This window comes from Prionailurus viverrinus, chromosome F2 (genome assembly GCF_022837055.1).
Source record: "Prionailurus viverrinus isolate Anna chromosome F2, UM_Priviv_1.0, whole genome shotgun sequence".
Lineage (NCBI taxonomy): Eukaryota > Metazoa > Chordata > Mammalia > Carnivora > Felidae > Prionailurus > Prionailurus viverrinus.
This window is the reverse complement of record NC_062578.1, coordinates 64,464,899-64,481,177: the sequence shown is the minus strand read 5'-3', so window position 1 is coordinate 64,481,177 and position 16,279 is coordinate 64,464,899. Positions and strand designations below refer to the sequence as shown.

The following is a 16,279-nucleotide window of genomic DNA, read 5'->3' as shown; positions in this document are numbered from 1 at the left end:
ACATTTCTCCATTCTCCCTACCCCATTAATGATGAGTAGCAAGACCAGAAAGTCTTTTGCCTATTCTAGACGCATAAATCTAGTACTTGAAGGAAGATTTTTTTGTTTTTGAAAGTTGCAGAATATCTCTTAAAACAATAGCAATGAAAAATATACTGAATATTATTAACGAAAAAAAATCCATCATGGTCCAATATCTAAAAGTGAAGGAAACATTCTACGTGACACAGAAAATATAATCTAAAATGAATACGTAAATAAAAGGATACAATTCAAATTCAATGTCCGACATATAGCAGGAGGGCAGATCTGATAATTTTATTATCTGCACAAATTCTAAAGCAGAGCCATAGTAATGGAAAACCTAGGAAAGAAATAAGATTATGTAATACTTTAAATTCTATAAATAAAATAAAAGTAAATAAATTAGCAATTAGGGCTTAACACTAAAATGGATGTTTAAAAGCAAGTATTTACACATTATGCAAGCCAAACATTAGATCCTCTATAGCAGACAAGAGTTTCTTCCATTCTAATTTTACCTTTCAGAGTAGAGACAGACATAGAGATTTCTTAGTAACTGAAGAGTTTTAACAGAGGGAAAATGAGTCTAGAAAGAGGCAAGCAATAGAAGACAGGAGTTCTCAACTTTTCGTGTTTATTTTCAGTAAGACAGACAGATGACCCAAGAGGCTAGGATGTTGAAGAAACAAATTTAAAGGGTCTGTAAGACTGAGAGAGAGAAAGAGAAGATTCTCTGGTATGAACTTAGATTGAGTGGTATGTTGAGATTAATAAAATAAAAATAAAAATAAAATAAGATTCTTCAAAGAAATGCTGAAGAAATTAAGAGAACCAGTGAACCCATCAGTCCTAATTAGCAAAGATAGCTCCACTTGGAAAAATAAACTTGCAGTATTTCTTTGGGCAGAACCTAATAGTGAAGGAGGACAGGTATTTTAAGAGTTGAGATGAGAGTATGTCACTGGAAGGACAAAGAAAAGCAAACATATCTTGAGGAGACTACACAAAGTTTTAAACTTGCAGAAAGCTGAGTAATTTCACCATATACAATTATGCATATATACACACATAAAGACACACATATACTTACAGAGTATATGTGTATGTGTGCATATATACACATGTAGAGAGAGAGAGAGAGAAACAGAGACATTTATTAAAGAGGTTTTACCCTAAGATTTCCACCGATAGCAGCAAAATTTAAATACATTATTCATATTTGAATAATGAATGAATGAATAATGAATACAATATTCATAATATTAGAAAAAAAACTATTAACAGTCCTGTGAAAGATGGCCATGGTAGTTTACTTAAAGTAACCATTCTGAACAAATACTGGGAAATGTGTTCACATCAGAAATATGCCCCTTTTATACTACCCTTTGATCAGAAAATATTACCCATCAATCTGACATCATTGTAACTTCATGACTGTTGTTTTGTACATTCTTGAATTCTGTCTTTCAAAGTGAATTTCTAAAATGTTTCTACATAAACCCATGTTATTTTTCTAATATAAAAAAAAAGGTCAACTAAACCCTTTTAAAATTGTTTTACTTTATAATTACCTGCATTTTAAGAATAAATCTATGGAGATATGGGACACAAACTAACACGTCTTAAACCGTGAAAGAAGCAAACGTATGGTACTGGAATCCCTTACCTCATCTAAACTTTGTAATAACTTTGTAAGGTAAGTGTGTTCTTGTCTCCATTTCACAAATGAATTACTCAATCTACCCAGGTTACCACAACTTACAGGTAACAGAGCCAGGTTTCAAACCCCGGTCTACCCAACATCAAGGCCTGTTCTTTTTCCAGTGTATCACATTCCCCCCGAACTGAGTCTTAAAGGTCTCATAGCAAAGTCCTAACCAAAGGAAGTTTCAGGCCTATATTGATCTAAGGTTAGGATCATTCCATTTTAAAAATAACTTAAAGTAGTGATAGTTTTGCTAATAACATAGTGTAATTTAAGCACTTAATTACAGTTATAATAAAAATTATGCAAGTGAGCACATTTAAGCACATATACTAGGAATGTTAATTTCAAGATTCAAAGATATCTTATAAGAACAAAAATATGCCTGAATGGATGATTGGAAAATGAATTAAATATAGATTACCTTTGGTAAAATATTCTTATCCTTTGATGGTAATGTCTTTTTGGCAAGAATGCAAGGATTTAAAGTAGATGTACTAAAATTCTTAGGAGTGACTCCCTTTAAACAAAATTCAGGAAAAATAATTTCAGATCCAAACTGAAAAGAAACCAAGAGAACACAGTTACAAATATCATGAATAAAGTTACAAAGATCAATACATCTTAATGCGATGTAAAAGTTAAGAAAACCACATGTAAATATATTTTTGATTCCTCAGCTCAAAATGTGATTCCTCCATTTATGAACACATCCTTCCTGTTTCAACTTACACATGGATCTTTTTATGAAAAGCTCTCATTGGCCCTACAGCAGCCCACAAGAGTCTATTAAGGCCATTCCATGCAACCACAGAACCAAACAACCTCCTTTACATATACTTGTTCAATATCTGGCTTCCTACCAGTCTGTAAGCTCTGCAAAACACAAGCCTGTCTGTCTTATTCACCACAAATCCTTAGGACAATGCCTCACACATAGTTTGCTTTCAAAATAAGTTCACGAAAAGACCAATTCCTACAGAAGTAGTAATAGTAGAGGTGTTAATAGTAACGGTAACAATGAGAGCTAATATTTAATGAGTGGTTACTTTGTACTTTACATAATTTAACCTTTACAAAAATCTATGAGGTAGGAACTATTATTACACTTATCTTACAGATGAAGACAACTGTGGCACCAAATGGCTAAATATTGCCCTATAGGTCACACAAAATTAGCAAGAAATAGAGTAGGGATTTGAATGCTGACAATCTAACTCTAGAATCTATGTCTTTGATCACTACCATGCACCTACATTAAAAGCTATTCTCCACCAAAGCAAGTGATTTCAAGTTGTAAATGCATCCTGTGGGGTATGAACATTTAATTTCCTATTCATAAAACAATAGAATTGCATGAAAAGAACCCTGCCCTTATTTGTCTGTATGCAAACATGCAGTTTCAAAAAATGTATACAAAACCAATTCTCATCGTTAATTTTATCTTACACTCTTCCAGCTGACTGTGTGGCTTGTTTATGTTAAAATCACTTGCAGAGGTTTGCCTGTAGGTTTAACTTTCCAAGGTAAGGATGAGGCAGCATGAAAATCAGCAAGAAGGACCCAATCACATTAATTCCTATTTTCTTAGCACAAGTTTTACTAAGCCATAATTAAGGGTGAATTGAAAAGGAAAAAAAATCTACTAATTAGTGCAATAAATCTTCATAGAAATGCAAGGCCCAACTCATGCTCCCATGTCACCCTGAACATTAAGAAACTTTCTTTAGTTTTGCCTATCTTCAAAAATATATACAATACTAGAAATATATTTATTTTAACATGGACATAACTTACAAAAGCCACCAAACATATTCATTCATTGTAAGAGATAGCAAAATAAAATTGGAGCCTCACAGAAAGTTAAGATTAGTGGGGCTGAACTAATCAGTTTTATCTTGTAGTTGAGAAATCTGAGATCTTGTAAGGTTACAAAAAAGTGTTCAAATTAGAGAGCTGGCAAAGTAATCTTGAAAAAGAAAACCAAAGCAGGAGGCATCACAATCCTGGACTTCAAGCTGTATTACAAAGCTGTAATCATCAAGACAGTATGGTACTGGCACAATAACAGACACTCAGATCAATGGAACAGAATAGAGAACACAGAATGGATCCACAAACGTATGGTCAACTAATCTTTGACAAAGCAGGAAAGAATATCCAATGGAATAGAGTCCTTCAGCAAATGGTGCTGGGGAAACTGGACAGCGACAAGCAGAAAAATGAACTTTCTTACACCATACACAAAAATAAACTCAAAATAGATGAAAGAAAGACCTAAATGTAAGACAGGAAGCCATCAAAATCCTCAAGGAGAAAGCAGGCAAAAACCTCTTTGATCTTGCCCGCAGCAATTTCTTACTCAAAACGTCTCTGGAGGCAAGGAAAACAAAAGCAAAAATGAACTACTGGGACCTCATCAAAATAAAAAGCTTCTGCACAGCAAAGGAAATAATCAGCAAAACTAAAAGGCAACCGACAGAATGGGAGAAGATATTTGAAAACAATATATCAGATAATGGGTTAATATCCAAAATCTATAAAGAATTCATCAAACTCAACACCCAAAAAACAAATAATCCAGTGAAGAAATGGGCAAAAGACATGAATAGATGCTTTGCCAAAGAAGAAATCCAGATGGCCAACCAACACATGAAAAAATGCCCAACATCACTCATCATCAGGGAAATACAAATCAAAACTAAAATGAGATACCACCTTACACCTGTCAGAATGGCTAACAACAATTCAGACACAACAGATGTTGGTGAGGATGCGGAGAAAGAGGATCTCTTTTGCACTGCTGGTGGGAATGCAAGCTGGTGTAGCCACTCTGGAAAACAGTATGGAAATTCCTCAAAAAACTTGGGGCGCCTGGGTGGCGCAGTCGGTTAAGCGTCCGACTTCGGCCAGGTCACGATCTCACGGTCTGGGAGTTCGAGCCCCGCATCAGGCTCTGGGCTGATGGCTCGGAGCCTGGAGCCTGTTTCCGATTCTGTGTCTCCCTCTCTCTCTGCCCCTCCCCCGTTCATGCTCTGTCTCTCTCTGTCCCAAAAATAAATAAAAGTTGAAAAAAAAAATTAAAAAAAAAAAAAAAAAAAAACCTAATAATAGAACTATCCTACGACCCAGCAAATACACTCCTAGGTATTTATCCAAGGGATACAGGTGTGCCATTTCAAAGGGGCACATGCACCCCAGTGTTTATAGCAGCACTATCAACAATGGAAAGAGCCCAAATGTCCATCGATGGATCAATGGATAAAGAAGATGTGGTATGTATGTATGTATGTACATATATGTACATGTGTGTGCACATATATGTGTATATATACATATGTGTGTACACATATGTACCTATATATGTATACATACAATGGAGTATTACCTGACAATCAAAAAGAATGAAATCTTGCCATTTGCAACTACATGGGAACTAGAGGGTATTATGCTAAGTGAAATTAGTCAGAGAGACAAATATCATTATGACTTCACTCATATGGGGACTTTTAAGATACAAAACAGATGAACATAAGGGAAGGGAAGTAAAAATAATACAAAAATAGGGAGGGGGACAAAACATAAGAGACTCTTAAATATGGAGAACAAACAGAGGGTTGCTGGAGGGGTTGTAGGAGGGGGGATGGGCTAAATGGGTAAGGGGCATTAAGGAATCTACTCCTAAAATCTTTGTTGCACTATATGCTAACTAACTTGGATGTAAATTAAAAAGATAAATAAAAAAAAAATTAGAGAGCTGGTTAGTAGAGAGCAGTGATCATGTAAAGTGGTATAGGTAAAAGAATATGGTCTAAGCAGTTTTCCAGTGGTTTATACATGCATTGAAATAAAGCAGCTTGGATATTGCTTCTCGGCCTTTTGGCTAAGATCAAGTGAAATAAAGCAGCTTGGATAAACAACATGAACTCAACTAATGTCAAATTCTGTTTTTAAAAGAACGTTAGATTCTAGAACTGTAGTGTCCAAAACATAACCATGCTGACTATTTAAATTAAAATAAAGTTAAAAATTCAATTTTTTGGTTGAAGTAGTCATGTATAAAGTGCTCATAGCAACATAAGGCTAGTGGCTACTGCATTAACACAGGAAGAATATTTCTATCACTAAAGAAAATTCTTCTCAGATGTTGCTATTCTAGAACATCTTTATAAGGTACATTTTCATTCAGATTCATTTAAACTATCTGCGTTGTAAATAAAGTTGAAAGCCCTGCTTTGCAAATGGTGATAACTGAGAAATCCACTTACCTTTCTTTCCCATATCTGAATCTTTCCCCTCCATAATTCCTTTGAGTCAATAGCATTTTTGAGATCTTCTAAAGATATGACATTAGCAGAAAGGTATTCTGCAATTTTCTGATAATTTCTATAAATAAAGGATTATGATAGTTAAATACAGGGTTTCATATCCTACTTAGACTTAATGGTTATGGTTAACTACAATCCTAACAGGCAAAAATGCAAAGTTTCTACCGCTGCTTTTATGTACTAATATTGTAGAACGTTCCTTAAGTCACTCTGTGAGGGTGTCTCTATCACATGTCCATTTAATATTGGCTTAAGTGTGTCAGATAGATACATACATGTATATACACATACACAGATTTAATATTAGTCCTTTATGTTTAAAGGGAGAACTGCTCTCCTAATTTTTCCCCATACATCTTGTATGGAATCCATAATAGTACTTATCACAGACTATCATAACTATCAGCATTCCTATTTCTCCCTGTATTTCAATGAACAAGATCAAATGGCACCTTCTTAACAGCATCTATCGCTGTGCTTGGCATAAAGTCAGTACTCAATACACACTTGTTAAATGAAGAAAATCACAAAGTTAATAAATCCAATGGAATACTTAAGGATCAAAACAGTAATATACAATTGATCCTTACTAAAATATAAATCACAACAATATATATTTCTACATTGCACATAAAACAAAAAAACAAATACAACATCACAAATCCAGTGTATCCATGGTATTCATCACGGTGCTCAATGGACAATACAAACCTATTTAAGAGCACACAGTGTGTTTAGATAATTAATGCTCAATAATGATTATAAAACTGCATTGATGACACTTACTAAACACTTAAATATCTCAGAAATATTAAATATGAAATAAGAAAAATCCAGATTTTCTCAATAAACCTGTAATAACAGTATGACATAGAACTATCTTATCACATTAAAAAAGTCATCGGGATGCCTGAGTGGCTCAGTTGGTTGGTTGTCCAACTTCAGCTCAGATCATGATCTCACGGTTCATGAGTTTGAGACCCGCATTGGGCTCTGTGCTGACAGCTCAGAGCCTGGAGCCTGCTTCAGATTCTGTGTCTCCCTCTCTCTCTGCCCCTCCCCCACTCATGCTCGCTTGCTCTCTCTCTCTCTCTCTCTCTCTCTCTCTCTCTCTCAAAAATAAACATTAAACAAAATCTTCAAGTGATAAGTTATTAAAATTAGGATGGCATGTTAATTGTGAAAACAGATTACACAGACAGCAACCAAATATGAACAAAGAAGCTTACATTACACAATTATTTCCTGCTATAGTTATTTTTGCTGAATACCATTCCTTTAAATGTTTTAATGCTCCTATAGTAGGTAAACAGTCTTTCAACTTGGGAGGATCTTTGTCAGAAGGCAACAGTATTACATCTATCATTGCTCTACCTAGAAAGAGAATAAGGCATTTTCATAATTAAAAAAATACACATTTAGAAGTTCAAAATTTCTAAATGTTCATCATTGGATTTAAAGCCATGTTATCTTGAAATAGCTAACATAACAGAAAACAATGAACTGTATCATAATTACTTGCCAGTTATGTACCAATGCTTAATTATACACATTGCTCTTGAGATCATCAATGCTATTGTTGTACTGAACAGAGAAACAGAGAAAAAAAATCTGTGCAATTTCAGTATATTTTTCTATACTTAATTTATACAAAACGGAATGAATTAATATAAAATTGTAATGGTCAAATAAATTATTTCTTTTTATAGGACAATAAAACACTCAGAAAACTCAATTATATTGACAATATCATTGGTTCCTAAGAAAAAAGTATAACTTCATGAAACTTCACATTTTATAAATTTATAAATGTACCAAAAAACCTAGAAAATGTTAACAAAACCGAACCAAACAGAAATTTGATAATGAAAGCTTTCTATTTTGCTAAAACAGCAATTGCATATTTCAACGCATATTCTGAATTTGACACATTTTATTTAAAAAATTGGTATGTTTATTTATCTATGTATTCAGTTATTTCCCACATAGAATCTTATACTAAGATAGGATTTTGAATATAAGGATCAAACTGTGAGCTTTCAAGTCCCTCATGGTAATCACATTTGCTTTACTCATCATTACATACTCAGCTCCTAGTACAATACATGATCTATGATAGATGCAACAAATGTGTGCTTAATAAATGACTTTCAATAATGAAAAATATTCAAGAAAAGCTCTTCAAAAGTATTTACAGATGCCAAATTGTACCAGGTTTTAGATGCCAGCTACTTGACACAAGGAAAGATAAATTTCAGAGAGGCTACAGCTTTAAGAATAGCATGATACAGTATTTCATAAAATATACTTGTCATTATTGTAAAAAAAAAAGGGGGTGGGGGGCTCTGTAAACAAATGCTGAGTGAAGGGCTTCTTTTACCGTAGAATTTTCTATTTGATAAAGTATACAGTGACCCCACACCTTAAAAGATGTTGCCAAAATGATCTAGGTTAAAGAACTTGTTTTTCCAGGAATTGTTATAGGACTCATGTTCTACAGAATGTACTATGTAAAACAATGGTATATAGTGGAAAGATTCTTCAGTAATAACTAAATAAGGAAATGGAGACTGGTATTTAATTTTCTAAGTTCTAATTTTTTTCTAACTAAATAAAAACAAGAGAACTGTAGTGTCTCAGTAATATACTTTATTAAAGCAGTGAAGTATGTTTGATATCAACTTCAATTAAGAAATTATTTTTCATTTTGAGTTTCAAAATTAGAAGTGAGAACATAAGCATAAAGGTTGAATTCATCACTCATTCATAGGAAGTATAAGATAAGACATATTCCCAAAAGTAATCATAAAATATTACCAGGAGCAGGAAGTTTGTCAGACAATTGATGCAAATTTTCTGCAGATTCTTCATACAGGCTAAAACAAAAGGGTAAGTTAGAAAACACACACATACACATACATATTACATATAATCATAACAGTTAATATTAACTAAATGAATCTATGTGCCAGATACTATGAAGTATGTTAGATACATTATCTTGATCTTCAGGACAACCCACGAGGCACTACTATAATATTCTTATCCTTACTTTAAATAATTTGCCTACAGTCACATAACTAGCAGGTGTAGAAAGTAGGATTCAGAGTCCAAGTTATTAGCCACATCCCCAAAAAACAAACAATAAAAAGGGAAAAAAACTCCCTAAATTATATCTAGTACATTAAATATAAATCATAACTAATAGACCAAACATTTTTCTGAACCCTAAAAGTACAGTATTGCTAAGTGTTTAAAAAAGAAGGATACTGCTTTTCTCTGAATGGCATACAATAGCCATGACTGGAAAATAGGATGATGTCCTCCAATTCTTCAAAATCTTTTCATTTTATCCAAATGATGAATTTTTCTTTTTCAAAAATCTATTGTATAACATAAAATTACTTAAACCCTTTATTAGAAACCTGCCATTATCTAGAAAACTTAAGGCATCTTATGATAAAGCATAGTTTTCAAGCTCCCTCTTGTGGAAGTAACTATTAGGTCACTTACTAGAAATAATTACTTTTACGCTCCTTATCTTTTAATAATGGTGGGAAAACACGGATGCTAAGAACTCTAAGGCTAGAAGGCACCTTAGAAATCACCTAAAAGGATCTCAACACTGTATAGACAAGATAATAAAGGACCAGAGAAATGAAGTGACTGGTCCACAATCAAGTAACTAGAAACTACCTCTACTGAGCCCTGGGTTTATACCCTTTCCTTGGTTCTACAATGTATCCTTTCATTAATCAGTACAAACAAATATAAATAAAAAACAGGAAAACAGAATTTTTAAAGTCTGCAGTAATTTATAGAAGTATTATAATATATGATTACTACAGTAAACAAAAATAGTTTTTGTAATGAAATATTATGGAAGACTAAAATAAAAGGTATTAATTATGAGTCGAAGATGGGATATTTCATGAAGAGAAAAATAATCACAACTTATATCACCTGGACCAACTTATATATTATACCACAATTCAAAAAACCTAAAAGCGAAGCCAATCATCTATATAATCTGCAGAAACTCTATGCTCAAGATATACATAAATTGAATAAATCATATATATCAACCTCAAATAGCAAAATGATAATCATAATTTGAGTTTGAATGTCAGTTATTAACCTCAAATTCAAGTTTCTTTTTTTTAAAAGTGTATTTATTTTGAGGAGAGAGAGAGAGAGATAGAATCAAGATCATGCCAACACCTACAAATGAGTTGTTTTCCCTCTCTTTTCATCTCTGAAAGAATTTATCTAAAATGGATGTTAGTCGGGGCGCCTGGGTGGCGCAGTCGGTTAAGCGTCCGACTTCAGCCAGGTCACGATCTCTCGGTCCGTGGGTTCGAGCCCCGCATAGGGCTCTGGGCTGATGGCTCAGAGCCTGCAGCCTGTTTCCGATTCTGTGTCTCCCTCTCTCTCTGCCCCTCCCCCGTTCATGCTCTGTCTCTCCCTGTCCCAAAAATACAATAAAACATTGAAAAAAAAAAGTTTTTTTTAAAAATAAAAAAAATAAAATGGATGTTAGTCCTTAAATATTTGGGAGAATAATTTGGTGAAGTCATACTGGCCTAGAGTTTGATAGTGGGAAAATTTTTTAACAATTCAATTACTTTATTATTTTTTTTAATGTTTATTTATTATTTTATTTTGAAAGCGAGCGAGCAAGCCTGAGTGGGGGAGGGGCAGAGAGGGACAGGGAGGGAGAGAAAGAATCCCAAGCAGGCTCTGTGCTATCAGGGCTCAAACTTAGGAACTGTGAGATCATGACCTGAGCCCAAACCAACAGTTAGACGTTTAACCAACTGAGCCACCCAGGCGCTCCATTACATTCAAGTTTCTCTTCAAGCTCTTAAAATTCATAATCAGACAGAATTCATCTTCAAGAAAGTGACATATTGGGGTGCCTGGGTGGCTCAGTCGGTTGAGCGTCCGACTTCAGCTCAGGTTACAATCTCACGGTCCGTGAGTTTGAGCCCCTCGTCGGGCTCTGGGCTGATGGCTCAGAGCCTGGAGCCTGCTTCCGATTCTGTGTCTCCCTCTCTCTCTGCCCCTCCCCCGTTCATGCTCTGTCTCTCTCTGTCTCAAAAATAAATAAACGTTAAAAAATTTTTTTAAAAAAAGTGACATGTTAGAATGTCACTTTTTATGATTAATGCAATTGTGTAAGCTTAAGAAGCTAGATATTTTCAGATACCAATTTTTCCATTTTACAGTTTTATTCAAATAAAAGGCCCAAATTGCCCATCTCCCAAAATAGAGTTGAAAATTTCAATAACTAAAATTTCCTTCCTATGGCTGCTAAAAAAATCTCATTTTCACTCTTGTGGCTGAAATACTGTGTACTGTTAAAATATTTTAAAGATATTATAGAAAGCATATAAGCATACTCAGCCAAGGATAATGATTCTCTGCTATTACTATCTTCTTCCTCAAAACACTCAGCGCTCAAACATTCTTCAATATTTGTTTGAAGAACATCTTCAATTTCATCTTTTTCTGTACCAAAATGTATCTCTTCCCAGTGAGAACTGCAAAACTAATATATCAAAAGATTGCATTAAATAATGGGTTTCTGAAATTACTTACATTGGCAAAGACATTCACTAATGCCTATTTTTTTCATTTCTATTACCTGATAAAATCCACATATTGCCTGCACTGCAAAGAACCACTTCTTGGGAGCAGGTATGCCGCCTACCGAACATGCTTGAAAACAAAATCGTGCTTATTAGAAGAAAGGCGTATCACAAATAAGCAGATGCTACAGTATCTATACTTAGAGAATTATATAATTTTTATTACAGTATATAGTTCTTCAAGATATACGTGTGTATATGCATATACATATATATTACATGGATCTTTTTAAAATCTCTAAAAATTTAAATAGAACAATCTGCCCAAAGAGCAAAATTATTCACTCACAATGAATACTTTTATTTTGTCACAACTCAAAATCCATACTATTTTAATCATCATTTCAAACACTAAAACCTACCAAGAAAAAAACCCCAACACCCACTTAATTACTACTGAGTCATGCAAAACTGCGTAAGTGATGGTAAGAGATCTAGTTCCCTCTTCAAAGACAACGAAGGTCTGGTTCAGCCTGGCCAGAAAGAGAGAGAGGAGATAAAACAATAGCCTCATGACATTTTCTACTCCCCTCTAAAGCCATTTCAAAATGTTGTGTATCCAACATGCAACTGTAACTGATGGGGGAGTGTGGGGCAAGTTGAGGGCAAAATACAGGTGGGTACCCTCCCTCCCTCGGCCCAGTGGAATATTGTTTGGACACTCCTGGCTACCCAAGAACAAAGGAAAGGGGTTTAAGTACTTGCCATGGTAATGTGGGAAACTAAGGCAAAGGAAAAATTAAATCCCCTTACTGCCTATAGCCCAATGACAAGTCCTTGAAACCAGCAGAGTGACCTCCCTCTAGGAGCTCAGCTGCCTGGAGGATGACACTTTGCTAGGGGCAAAAGAGAATCTTAGCTTAACGTTATCCCAACTTCGAGGATCCTGTAAATCTACTTCCATTATCTCAACTGCCCCAAGATATATGCTAGCAATTATACTCCAAGCTTATGGCCCTGATATACAACTGAAGGGTCTCCTGACTGAGGTTTTATTAAACGGTAATAAATGATGTTTCCCTAGCAACAGGTAGCCCCTAAAGGTCCTGAAAACCTTGCTTCCAAAATTCCTTGGAAACTTACTCTATCCCTGACCCCCCTCCCAACCTGACGGTATATAATGAGTTTACCTGTCATGACCCCATGCAGCTCTCCCTACCCCTGGGTCCTGTCTCCATGCTTTAATAAAATCACCTTTTCGCACCAAAGAGGTCTTCAAGAATTCTTTCTTGGCCTTCGGCTCCCGACCACCCCAGCATCACCCCAAAACTTCATCATAACTACATTCATTAAAGGCACCAATAACTAACGTTATAAAATCTGATAGCTCTTACCACTGTTGTTACTTGACCTCTCAACATAAGAATAAGAAAGGAATGAAAGATGACACAGTTGACTACTTTCTCCTTAAAACACTTGATTTCTGTGGAACCTATCTTTCCAGCTACTCCTCATGCCTTTAAAAACTGGTGTTCAGGGGCACCTGGGTGGCTCAGTCGGTTAAGCGTCCGACTTCGGCTCAGGTCATGATCTCGAGGTCCATGAGTTCGAGCCCCGTGTCGGGCTCTGTGATGACAGCTCAGAGCCTGGAGCCTGTTTCAGATTCTGTGTCTCCCTCTCTCTGACCCTCCCCCGTTCATGCTCGGTCTCTCTCTGTCTCAAAAATAAATAAACGTTAAAAAAAACAAACAAAAAAAAAAAACTGGTGTTCAGTTCCTTTAAATATTGGGATTCAGGGGCACCTGGGTGGCACAGTCGGTTAAGCGTCCGACTTCAGCCAGGTCACGATCTCACGGTCCAGGAGTTTGAGCCCCGAGTCAGGCTCTGGGCTGATGGCTCAGAGCCTGGAGCCTGTTTCCGATTCTGTGTCTCCCTCTCTCTCTGCCCCTCCCCTGTTCATGCTCTGTCTCTCTCTGTCCCAAAAAAAAATAAATAAACGTTGAAAAACAAATTTTTTTAAATAAATATTGGGATTCAGTTCAAGATTTTCTGCTCTTCTCACTATCCATAAACAATCCCATCCTTTCTCATAGTTTGGACTGACATCTACATATTGATGATTCTATTATCTGTATCTCCAGCCTTACTTTGCCTTTTGAGTTCTGGACACACGTATCCAACTTTTGCAAAACATTTTCAATTTGACATCTTACGGGGCAACTAAATACATGTTCCGAATTGAACATGTCATTTGATGAGGTCTTGGGGTGATAGTGGGGTTCAGAGCTGACAGCCAAGAAAGAATTCTTGAAGATGTCTTTTGGTGCAAAAAGATGATTTTATTAAAGCAAGGAGACAGGACCTGTGGGCAGAAAGAGCAGCACTGGGGTTGTGAACGGTGACTACTTATATACCAAGGAGTTGGGGGAGATAAATTCAAGAGGGAGTTTCTTGAAGAGATTTCCATATGCTAAAGAGAACTCACAGATTACTGGAGGCCTAGCTATTATCAAGCTAAGGTTGTTTTTCCCTCTAGCAAAGCATTAGCATTAAGACGGTAGGGAGTTCCTGGAGATTAGGCTATTAATAAGATTGTTTTTTCTTGTAATATTACTAAGATGTTTGTAAACTAATGGAGACTCTATCAGTTTAACCATTTGTTTTCTGTCCTTTCCTTTGTTCTTGGGCAGCCAGGAGTGCCTGAGAAATATTACACATATTCCACCGGGGCGGGAGGGGGGGGGGTTGTGCTAGCTTGTGCTGGGCTCTCACTCAGCTTGTCTTATGGCCCCTCATCAACCATGCCTCAAACTCTAATTCTCCTATCTTGCTACATGCCACCACTTATACTATACCCAAGCCAGAAATCTAATGTCATTCTTGATTGCTTTCTCATACTACCCTTCTCCTGAATCACACCAATGCAACACTAGGTCAGGTGGATTCTACCTCCATAATTTCTTTCAGATCCATTTTCCTCTACCTCAGCTACCTCTCTTATTTCTTAGCTGGTCTTCTGCAGCAGCCCCCTCATGCCTATACTTTCCTCCAATTTGTCCACTAGACTGTAGCCAGAATACTTCAACAACACAGATGTCACCAGATCTCTTCCTTCACTAAGGCCTTTAATGGCTAATTATCATTATGAAGAAGTCCAAGAGCCCTGACATGATTTACAAAGTCCTCCACATTGCTATGCCTATCTCTCCAGCCTTATCTCAATTATAATCATATTATACTTCCAGTTTCTCAGACTTGCCATATTACTGAAAGCAATAATGTTCACAGGGTAAGAAATTCAATCTCTTTGCATGGTTCTGATATGCAGATTTCAGTTCCCATGATTTAAATAACACCTGGTCCCCCAAAACAGGGCTCAAACTGCAGCTATCATGGTTTACTAATCAACTGTAATTGCCTAAAGCAAAACTTCACTGCTAGCTTCTCATATCGCAAATCACTACATAAATCAAAGATGTGTATCATGATCAGTGACCAATCACATTACTACTTTTCAAAGTTTGTTGCTCATTGGTCACTGCATAGCTGTTATTCAGTTCATATGAATAGATGACAAATATGTAATTGTGTTTCCTTCTTGTCTCCCAGTGATAAATTTACATATTTTACAAAAATGGGTAACAGGAAGAGGAAATTGGCAAAAGGAAAAAAAAAAAAAGATAAAGGCACAGCAAAGAAGCAAAAAGTGATTAACACCAAAAGTGACATTCAAATCTAATGTAAATGGATTCTAAAAATAGCTGCTGTGAAAGAGAGAACCCAGTGTGGGGTTTGAACTCAGGAACCAAGAGATCATGACCTGAGCTGAAGTCGGATGCTCAACAGATTGAGGCACCCAGGCGCCCCTTGGACAAGAAACTTCTATCTACCCAAACAGGAAGCAAAAGTTATCCCAAGAATTCCTATAATGCTCCCAATATTTCTTCAATGTATACTTTCAAGGCATAAGTGAAAGAAAAGCTTTCTTGCAATACCAGTAGTATTGACTTAAATTATACCAACTTGAAAAAGTAATGAGTACTACCACAACTTGGCAAACAGACTAGGGCAGCATGAACATTTACAACCAAAACAGACTAGGGCAGCATGAGTGAGCACCCTACCCGGAGCATCTCCAGAAACTTCCTTCAGCTTTTAATTTGGTCTGTTTTGGTTATCTCCTTTTTCTGAGCCCTTGAAAGACACTCTCAGAGGCCAAGAAGAGGAAGTAAAAGAGAAGATAACTATAAAAAAAAAAAAAATAAGTAGATGGATTTGTATAATGCCAATAGAAACCAAAGGAGAAGAGATTTTTACAAAGCAAAGGCTGGTCAAATAAGCCAAATACTTTGAAAAAGGTAAAGCAGACAAGAGCGGAGACAAGATTACTGTGTTTAACAATTATGAAGTGCTTTTAAGAAAATCAATAAGAGATAAGGGTGGAAAAAAATGGTAAGAAATGTGTAAGAGCATTAATAATGTATTTGTACTCAGGACAAATCATAAATCCTCCTTATAATACCACATTACCCTATTATATATGGAGCTAAAGATGGGCAAGGAAATACCACAAAGGGAACAAAAGTCAAGCTGAGAACCTAGAATAATTTTAATAATAATTTTCACACAAT

The 16,279-nt window shown here is 35.7% G+C and overlaps 1 protein-coding gene across 4 annotated transcripts in view; it reads right to left on the bottom strand.

The window, feature by feature from the left end:
* The window catches only part of MTBP (MDM2 binding protein), an 87,652-nt gene that overhangs the window by 69,904 nt on the left and 1,469 nt on the right, over positions 1-16,279 (bottom strand). For 3 of the 4 annotated variants that reach the window (XM_047842221.1, XM_047842224.1, XM_047842223.1), the window contains exons 3-9: positions 11,705-11,778; positions 11,460-11,608; positions 8,875-8,933; positions 7,287-7,431; positions 5,998-6,115; positions 2,154-2,288; positions 270-364 (exon numbers count right to left, since the gene is read on the bottom strand). In XM_047842221.1, the coding sequence (XP_047698177.1) occupies positions 270-364; positions 2,154-2,288; positions 5,998-6,115; positions 7,287-7,431; positions 8,875-8,933; positions 11,460-11,608; positions 11,705-11,778 (775 nt within the window). The remainder of the gene's footprint in view (positions 1-269; positions 365-2,153; positions 2,289-5,997; positions 6,116-7,286; positions 7,432-8,874; positions 8,934-11,459; positions 11,609-11,704; positions 11,779-16,279) is intronic. The other variant, XM_047842222.1, reaches the window with a different exon arrangement.